Source organism: Triticum urartu, chromosome 4 (assembly GCF_003073215.2).
Source record: "Triticum urartu cultivar G1812 chromosome 4, Tu2.1, whole genome shotgun sequence".
Lineage (NCBI taxonomy): Eukaryota > Viridiplantae > Streptophyta > Magnoliopsida > Poales > Poaceae > Triticum > Triticum urartu.
Genome location: NC_053025.1, coordinates 280,221,995 through 280,232,257, shown reverse-complemented (window position 1 = coordinate 280,232,257; position 10,263 = coordinate 280,221,995). Strand labels below are relative to the sequence as shown.

The window sequence follows — 10,263 nt, the reverse complement described above, 5'->3', positions numbered from 1 at the left end:
CCGAACCACTCAAAACCATTCCAGTGTCATAATACCATCTTACAATATATCAATATTTACCTCTCGACCATTTCGAGACTCCTCATCATGTACGTGATCTCATCCGAGACTCGGAACAAACTTCGGTCACCAAAACACATAACTCATAATACAAATCGTCATTGAATGTTAAGCGTGCGGACCCTACGGGTTCGAGAACTATGTAGACATGACCGAGACACATCTCCGGTTAATAACCAATAGCAGAACCTGGATGCTCATATTGGTTCCTGCATATTCTACGAAGATCTTTATCGGTTAAACCGTAATGACAACATATGTAATTCCCTTTTCATCGGTATGTTACTTGCCCGAGATTCGATAGTCGGTATCCTCATACCTAGTTCAATCTCGTTACTGCGAAGTCTCTTTACTCATTCCGTAATGCATCATACCGCAACTAACTCATTAGTCACATTGCTTGCAAGGCTTATAGTGATGTGCATTACCGAGAGGGCCCAGAGATACCTCTCCGATACTCGTAGTGACAAATCCTAATCTCGATCTATGACAACCCAACAAACACCTTCGGAGACACCTGTAGAGCATCTTTATAATCACCCAGTTACGTTGTGACGTTTGGTAGCACATAAGGTGTTCCTCCGGTATTCGGGAGTTGCATAATCTCATAGTCAGAGGAATATGTATAAGTCATGAAGAAAGCAATAGCAATAAAACTTAACGATCATTATGCTAAGCTAACGAATGGGTCTTGTCCATCACATCATTCTCCTAATGATGTGATCCCGTTCATCAAATGACAACACATGTCAATGGTTAGGAAACTTAACCATCTTTGATTAACGAGCTAGTCAAGTAGAGGCATACTAGGGACACTTTGTTTTGTCTATGTATTCACACGTGTATCAAGTTTCCAGTTAATAAAATTCTAGCATGAATAATAAACATTTATCATGATATAAGGAAATATAAATAACAACTTTATTATTGCCTCTAGGGCATATTTCCTTTAGCTGGGAGGTGTCGAACTTCTGGAGGCGGTCGGCCGTCTGGTCGTCGGTCGTCCGACGACTTCGAACTTCCGATAATTTCCCTTCTATTGGGTGACAACGGTCGTCCGGGTGCTGGGAGGTGTCAGACGTCCGGTCCTTGTCGGTCGTTAGGCCGCTGGAGTCCTCGCTGGCTGGGCCTTGGGCTGACTGGCTAACGCTCTAGGCGTCGGACGTCTGGTCTAGGCCGGACGTCTGGTGGCTGTAGACTCCTGGCAGCTCCTTCTCGTGGTCCTTGTACTTGGCGTCCTCACTAGCTCGTCCGGTGGATGTAGTGGCTCTGTGGCTTCCCTCTAAGTACCTGATCACACATAGGGTTTTCGCTTGAGGTAGTAGCCATGTCTCACATGTGGAAAGTGCTAGTTCGGAGAGGAGCGAGTTCACCTTTGTTTCGATAGCCCTTGCTCGAGCTCTTGTCATGGGTCAGGTCCATGTGGTATCGTAGGAGACGAAGGTAGATTCATGGGGATGACTGTAGGATGCCCCACATCAAAACTTCTGCTTTTCGGTCCTTATACCGCATTTACAGTTCACAAGTATAAGAGCATCTACAGTCGGGCGCCTCAAACCCGCCTCATACGCCCGGGCGGGCCGCCCGGGCACTAACTGATCACGTTTTTTAACCCAGACGGACGCCTCAAACGGGCCTCAAACGCCCGGGCTGACCGGCACCCCCATATCTAGCCCAAATATGGGGTAGATATGGAGGTGCCTAGGAGCGCCCGGGCACGCCCGCCACGTTGGACTAATGAAGGGGTCCCACGGGGAAACGCCTGGAAACCCGGCGGTCCAACAGACGCCGCGTGGCGCCGCTCCAGCTCACCGCCCAAGACCGAATCCGGCTATTTAAGCCGGCCGACGTCCCGCAACCCTAACCCATCCACCTCCCTTCTCTTCGCGCTGCCAGTCTGAGCCCATGCACCTCCCCCTCTCCCGCTTCAAAGCTTTTCCCACGGTATGACGCTCCGCCCACGCTCCGGCACTCCGCCATGGCCCGGAGCAAGATAACCTACTATGCCATGCTGACGCCAGAGCGTCGTGCCGAGATCCAGGTGAGGCAAGCCGTGCGCACCACCCACATCGCTATCGGGCTACCTCCGGACTCGCCGGAGCCGGAGGAGGAGGAGCAGCCAGGGGAAGAGGAGGAGGAGCAGCCGATGGAAGAGGAGGAGGAGCAGCCGGGGGAAGAGGAGGAGGAGGAGGAGATGGCTCCGATGGAGGTGGAGCAGACGGAGCAGCCGGAGTCGGAGCAACAACTACGGGGCTTCAACATGGAGCAGGCGGAGGCGCAGTTCACCGTAGCCCAGTCTGATGAGATGGCGGAGAAGCAGGCCATCCTGGAGTCTAGCCAAGTTGAGGCCTATGTGGAGGCCAAATGGGCGTTCCTACGTCGGTAGCAGGCGGAGTCTGACGCGCTCTTCGCCGAACTCGACGCGAAGATAGAGGCGGAGGAGGCCGGAGCGGAGGCGCCGGAGGAGCCAGAGCTGTAGGTGCCGCCCATGCCGTCGGAGCCGGGTACGGAGATCGTCGACATCTCTGATGACGAGTAGTTAGGTGATTGACGGAGTACTAGGTTTCATTTAGTTTGCATGGATTTGAGAATCTAATATGAGATGGCCAACTGCAACTGTGAAAATTTGAGGCATGCCCGGCCAGTGCACGGGCGCGTCCGCGGGTGTTTGAGGTCCGAATTTACCAAATCCGTCTGTAAGGGTATGTACATCAGCCTAGACACCTGCTGTCTATAACAACGCTCCACATCAGCTCTACACAGCACTACATATACCCTTTACAATGGACCTTCTCTTTTGCTATCTGTAGGTTCCTAAAACCATAATCCAGTAGACACTATGGTTAGGCAGGGTTGTGGGGGAAATTACCAACACTGTCGCGTACAACGGGAAAAGGCTGTCGCTAAGAAGCGTTTTTTGGGCTACAGACCGCCTGTCAAATTATAGACACCCTCGTTCTCTCTCATCAATCTCTCTCCTTCACCTAGATAAATTTTCTATGTGATAAACCTTAGGGCATGTACAACGGTGTCCATTCAGCCGTCTGTAGCACATGCCAGAGAGGATATTTGTCTAGCTGGAGGGAAGAGAACTAGGAGAGAGAAGAAGGGCGTCTGTAATTTGGCACACGGTCGATAGCGCTGGAAATTCGCTAGCTATCGACGGCCTCTTTGCTGTTGTACGACTGGGCGTCTGTAGTTTCCTGAACCGTGAAACCACGTCCTTCACAAATCCAATCCACGGAACATGTTTTGCTTTTCTCCGTCGCTATCTACTCCGGCACGACCTGCACGGTTGGGGACCGCCGGACTGCTGGGATCGATAGATGCCTCGAACGAATGAGCTGCAGGCCTGCAGTGATTAAAATAATCGATCAACGGATCAGCTACCTAGCTAGGCATCACGCTAGACATCTATGGAGAGGTCCAACGAGGAACTGATTAGATTCACGTAGGTGCTCCTCGATCGATTCTCAAACGCACTCCTTCTTGGGATGCATCACGCCGGACTGCCGCGCCGGCGCCAACGCCAACGCTGTCGTCAGTCTCTTCATGCTCGGGAGGGGTAACTGATGGAGGTAGATAATTGGAATAATTTTCACTATAATGACGTAATTTTAGAGGGCTATAGACAGCAAAAAAAAAGATAGTCCATTGTAAAGGGCGTTTTGCCTATTGTCTGTAGATGACGTGGATCGTTGCTATAGACAGTAGCCGTCTAAATTAATGTACATGCCTTTATAGACAGCTGAATAGACACTGTTGTACATCCTTTAAATGCTTTTGGGGTCCGTTAGAGTTGCTATAAGGGACGACAAATCCTGCTGTTTCACACAAAAACAAAACAAAGAAATCCGCCGAGTTTTTGTCTTGGTTCGGTACAGCCCGGCCGTGGCACGCACGGACGGCGGGTGACGTGGTACAAAGAAATCCTTTTCCTTCTTCCTTCTCCCTTTCCTCCACGAAGCCGATCCAATCTCCTCTCCGCCCCTCGTAGATCCGATCACCAGCGAGGTTCGGATTTGAGGGAGGGAAAGGATGGGGGCGTGGATGTCCCGGGTGTGGTTTCTCATGTTCCCGTCCAAGGAGTACAAGATCGTGGTCGTGGGGCTCGACAACGCCGGAAAGACCACCACGCTCTACAAGCTCCACCTTGGCGAGGCGGTCACCGCCGCGCCAACCATCGGCAGCAACGTCGAGGAGGTCGTGTTCAAGAATATACGCTTCGAGGTCAGCGCTCCAGCCCCTTCCTTTTCTCCCGGTTTGGATGCTAGAATCCGAATTTGCACGACTATATTTGCTCTTGCTGGTATACTCAGATCGTGCTTCTTGCTCCATGATTCGTGTGCTCGGAAAGCATGGCATATCATGCATCCAGCGCTGTATGTTTTTTCCTTGAGATTAAAGATCTGATCTCGGCAAGAGGGTTAGGAGATACAAAAGAGTTTTTTGTTTCTTCCTAGTTCTAGCAGCGATGAGCAGCAGGCGATCTTGGTTGCCTCTGTAGATCTGTGTACGTTCATAGCTCCATGGGCATGTGAACACTTTCGCGAAATTGCAGATAATGAATTCCTTGCTGTTAGATCTATTGAGTAGCTTAGATTTGCCTATCTTACATGTCACTATGCCGACTTGCTGAGGATGGTATCTCAATCCAGACTAGTAGTAAAAGGAGAATCTTCTACCTATAGCAGGAACCTTTTTGATCTACTTTCCTAGTTTGTTTCTGAACATGTCTGAGCACCCATATTTTGCCTAACTAATAAATTGTTCAAGTTCAGAACAGAAATGCCAATAAGGAAATGATCCAATTGGATATGAAAAAGAAAGTCAAGCTTGTTGTACATATACAAAATTTAACACAATAGTGGAACTGTCACATATATACCGCCATGTCCAGAAAATTGAAATTTATTTAGATGTTGCCAAACTTTTGGTATGCCCATTTCCAATTGCACTTTGGTGCCAGTATTGACCAAAACAACGGCGATCAGATTCTGGCATGATTGGCCTGGGCACCAACCAAACACATCCATGCCACCTGAAATCAGATCAAGTCTGTCTTGTTTCTCCGCTCAAACTTAGTACTTGCCGGTCTAAATTTTATCTAGTCTCCCAAGCCCAATTATCCTTGTGTTGATAAGCCAATATCCATTTAATCATTTGCCTTTCTTCAAGTTATAAGACTTCACTTGCTTATTCCTAGACCAGGTCTAAAGTGGTGAGTTGTCATACTTATAATTTACCACAAATCCCAGCAATCTGTAATTTCACTTGCTTCCTGGAAAGATTCGATCGTCTGACTGCCACAGCTTAGTGAAACTTGATAGTGCCTAACATTTTCTTAGTTGGACTGGTAGCAAAATTCGTCTAGCATGCTTGTCAAATTTCATGAAAACAGAATTGGCAACTTGCACGAAACTAAGACATGTCAAATGCTAGTCTAAATTTGTGGATGACGAAATGCTTCGCCATTCTTTGGCAGGTTTGGATTTGCTATAGTTCAAACTCTAATCTAATATTTAACTACAATATTTGTCATTCTCCTGTTTCGTCCATGACCAATTTTTGATTCTTAACTATATAGGCACAAACAAAACCAAACATGCCTTTGTGTCGTGGAAGTTGCACATTCTGTTTTAAGGTTACTTGACTTATGGAGGTTGTTTGGCCCATTCATGTGGCACATTCACTAAAAAAAGTGTTTTTTCAGTAAATGCAATTGTATTATTTGTACTTAACTTCATATATGTTTGATGAAGTAGGTGTGGGATCTAGGAGGACAAGAGAGCCTACGCACTTCATGGGCGACATACTATAGAGGAACTCATGCTGTCATCGTGGTAATCGACAGCACCGACCGTGCTCGGATCAACATCATCAAGGATGAGCTCTTCCGGTTGATTCAGCATGCAGACCTTGACAACACGGTGGTCCTTGTGTTTGCAAACAAGCAGGATCTCAAGGATGCCATGTCGGCGGCTGAGATCACAGACGCCCTGTCCCTCCACAGCATAAAGAACCACGACTGGCACATACAGGCCTCGTGCGCGATCACTGGTGAGGGCCTCTATGATGGGATGGGATGGATAGCCCAGAAAGTTGCCGGAAAGGCCACCGCAAGCTGACCACAAAAACATTGTTTTGGTGAATTTGTTGGAAAAGGGAGGCAGGATGGGTTTGTTTGTTCTTGCCATTTCGGTGTTTATTTATGTTGTTAAATATGTGAGAACTGTGTACTCCCACCGATCTGAATATAAAAAGCCAAATTTGCAAGGCATCTGTATGGTCAGATCGACTATATGCTTCTAATATTCACGACATTACATAGGCTACAACGTCGACATAATAAGATGTATGCGGATGAATGTGCCTCATGAAGTTGGCGATTGCTTTCTCATTTAGGCTAGCTTAGGAGAGGAGAGGCCTGTTTGGAGGTGAATCGTAGGTTTTCAACTTTGGTATTTACATCAAATTCTATTGCCGGGCAGAGGTTTTTTTCCTGCGATAAACACTCATTGCGTCCCAAAATTGTAGGATTGGTGAAAGTGTATATTATACCCTTACTAGCACAAATGCCCATGCGTAAATGCCCATGCGTTGCAACGGGAGTAAAAATACCTCACCAACCTGTTTGTCACTAAAAATTACACGATCATGTTAATCATGTTCAGACTCATTTACATCAACATGTTTTAGTTCAGTCTAGTTCAAATTATTAAATCTGACATTGCCTTGAAATAATCAAAAGTACTGTTAACTTTCCATCACAACAACCTACAACAACCAATAAATAATAAGCTTGGACAACAAATAATTACAACAAAAATAGAAATTTCTACCCATCTCTCTCACTGTCCCTTCCCTCTGTACAATAATGACACCATCACACAAATAATGGCAGCATCAGTACAAAGCAAAAACCAACAAAATGGCTCCAAATCTCAATTCCAATCTATGTATTGTCATGTACAAATTGCAGCCACAATGAGCGTGTATATCCTCCAACCTCGACCTAACCAAAGCTCCCTCCCTCCCTATCTTGATCTCAGTCTGGAAAAACGGGTGAGAAAGGAGCTATTTACCTGAGATAAAAAAGACAATTCCCTAGTACATTAAAAGAAGATATTGTGGCAATACATGAGTTTATGAGAACCTCATATAGTCATGCGAAAACCTCAAAGCCAAGTGATCTGCCAAAATTAGGTGTGCCATTATGCTTGAAAAACTGAACAATCCACTTTCTGTCGTTCCTTACCTACTATTTTGCAAACTGATGGGTGCGTTCTGGCTGTAATAAACAGATTTATGGGTTCGTTAATGAAATCGAGGGAAACCCCCTTTCTTTCAAAAAAATTTGCAAACTGAAAATAATGGGGCGGGCACAAGTGTACGTCAAAGGGGATCGTAAACCAAAATATGTTTAGTAAATCACATGTGCAATTAGAAGTATCATTTCGGGCACTTAGAAGTATCATTTTTCTCATGTGCAATTGAGGTAGCTGAAGTGTTGAACTCAATATCTGCATGACAATTGATACTTGGCTGCAAATCTCTTGTTATGGGACATACTATGGGTAATGAATTCTAATGATATTAGGCATGGTTTAAAGCAGTAAATAGAAATATCTATACATGATTATGGAAAATACATGAAATATAACAACTATGAGTCTGCAACAACACCAGCATGCTTGTCTTCGATCAATGTGCAAGAACAGCATACGTTTCTATGAACAACATGCACAATATCACTTAAATCAAACCTATTTACATCATGTGGCATCATTCTTCAACACTACGAATTCCAGTTGGATCAAACTAACATCACATAAATAAAAATCATATACTCCCTCCGTTCCTAAATATATGTCTTTCTAGAGATTCAACTATAGACTATATACGGAGCAAAATGAGTGAATCTAAACTCTAAAAAACGTCTATATACATCCATATGTTGTTCGTATTGAAATCTCTAAAAAGACTTATATTTAAAAAACAGAGGGAGTAGTTATTACGTATCAGAAATCATGTTAAGCAATAGAACAATAGCAAAAGTCCATGTTGAAAGTTACAACAGCAAGGGAACTTGATACTTCAAGGCTATACATTGTTTGATCATGTAGAATCTCATACTCATATTATACGACGGTGTAATAGTTACAACAGCAAGGGGTGTGCTACTTCAAGGCTATTCATGGTCTGATCATATAAAATATAGTAATCAAGTTGTACAACGTCGTACCCCAGGTGGAGCATAGGCAGATGACGTTGAAATCATACTTTCTTTTTTGTGAAAAATAATAATATATCTTCAATGCAATTGGAAGCGACACACATTAGACGGAAAATTGTAAGGAAAAGGGACAATGAAATCAATAAGGAGTTAAGTGTTTCATGATTTTTATTGAACACATTGCATATTAAGTAATTTTGCAATAGAGAGCTAAAAAGAGGATCTGATCTTGAGAAATATTAGAGAAAAGATAACAGATAGTAAGTTCAATTTGCAACTAAATCAGCAGCAGTATAGGTTAGTATTAAGAAGCAGCAAAATCAGCAGCAGTAGCACACAATCAATGTCATGAAGGGCTGACCCGAAAGCCGCACTTTCCATCGGCAAGCATGCCATTCATGTGTGCAAATATGTAAAAATGACTACAGATTTCCATGTACCATGTAACAGTCCATCAATGTGACAATATAAAGACAGCCAGCCAAGTGGTAGATTGGTGGTGGTCACCATAATCAAGGCAGTATGCCTGTAGATATAATAGAAGAAAAATACTTCAATATATTATCTGGGAAGCAGCAAAATCCTTGATACCTGAGAACAGTACAGGCAACGCTGCACTTGATAGCTACATTGGAGAGGAAGAGAACTTGGCTAGCTGGCTGCTGCCGCCGCAAGGCACAAAGAGGAGATGATGACAGGAACAGATGGTTGGCGGCAGCGGCAAGAAGAGTCTCCCTCAATTGCATATACTGGCGCAAAAAAGAAGGGGAATTTAGAAATTAACCAAGTAGATGTTGTACCTGAACCTCATGTAGGATTTGGGGGAGGTTGTAGGCGAGCCAGACATCGAAGTCCACCCGTGACGACGCCGCTTCACGGAGAGGATGCGGAGGATCTCGGCGAGCGTGGGGCAGCCGGTGCAGAGTGTGGCCCGATGGGCGCTGATTTGGCAGCGGAGGACGTCGCGCGTTGCATCGCAAAGCGGAGCGCATGGGTGGAGGCCCGCGAGCAGGCAGAGGTGCGGCCGCGGCGGCGGGCGGGTTGAGGTCGGGCGCGGTGGCGAGTGGTGCGGCGGCGGCCGGGGGGATTTGGCTCGGCCTGGCCAGGGTCGAGGTGAGGAGCCAGATGCATGCGGACGGGTATTTTTTCCAGCGAATCGTTTTTTCTATCAGATTAGTGATGGATTGCGGGTTCAATACAAAAAATCACAGGGTCCTTTGTGTAAAAATGCCACGAATTATTAGGGAAAAATTGGGTTTCAGCGATCAATGACAAGACAATTACATGGACCAAAGTTCTATCAAGTTTAGTACTATTACAGAATGTAGTCCTCGCTGGCGAGTGGAACCATAATTGGTGACCTCTACTTTTGTGATAACAAATAGTTAGCTCCTTCCAGCTCATATGGTGTAATTACATCATTTCGATGAATCCAAGATTAACATTGTGTTCAGGGACAACGGCACTATCGAGAGGGAAACAACACGCTAGCTAGGGTTGAACTCCAAATCGAGATACTCAACTAAAATCCCAGTTATCCACCCTTTCACTTAGTTTCATCAGTTTTCAGTATCCCTGATACTACTGATCATGTGAGGAACGAGTAAGTATGTTGAGCGACCTTGTTCTTTTGTCTCCTCTGGACTGCCAAGAATTTTTATCTTGTGCCACCGAGTAGTATTTTCTTTGGGACCATCTCTGTTAGCCACGGTACCTTCAAGTATAACATTTTCTTTGATGCTTCCGCGCACTAGTTGGTTTGCTTTAGCCCTGTGTCTCAGTATAGATCTCCCGAGCAAATCAACTTGGTACCTCCAAGCTAAGACTTAGGCATTTCTACGCTGATTCCTTTATTAAATTGTGATCCAAATTATACCGTTTTAGACTAGGCGTAGTACAATCGGTGTGAGCCTTTGCGTTGACGTCAACGCGTGTGAGTGCAACTCGTTTACTTGTCCTACAAGTAC

At 45.4% G+C, this 10,263-nt stretch overlaps 1 protein-coding gene and 1 long non-coding RNA gene across 2 annotated transcripts; one reads left to right on the top strand and one right to left on the bottom strand.

The window, feature by feature from the left end:
- The first annotated feature begins 3,902 nt into the window (after window positions 1-3,902).
- On the top strand, window positions 3,903-6,340 carry LOC125551477 (ADP-ribosylation factor-like protein 5). The gene is made up of 2 exons (XM_048714737.1): window positions 3,903-4,290; window positions 5,826-6,340. The coding sequence occupies exons 1-2, from the start codon at window positions 4,099-4,101 to the stop codon at window positions 6,186-6,188; spliced, it is 555 nt and encodes a 184-aa protein (XP_048570694.1). The 5' UTR covers window positions 3,903-4,098; the 3' UTR covers window positions 6,189-6,340.
- A 461-nt stretch (window positions 6,341-6,801) lies between these two features.
- On the bottom strand, window positions 6,802-9,523 carry LOC125551478. The gene is made up of 2 exons (XR_007302730.1): window positions 9,097-9,523; window positions 6,802-8,822 (listed from the first exon to the last, which is right to left on the bottom strand). It is a non-coding gene; the product is annotated as an uncharacterized LOC125551478 (long non-coding RNA).
- Between the last annotated feature and the right edge of the window lie 740 nt (window positions 9,524-10,263).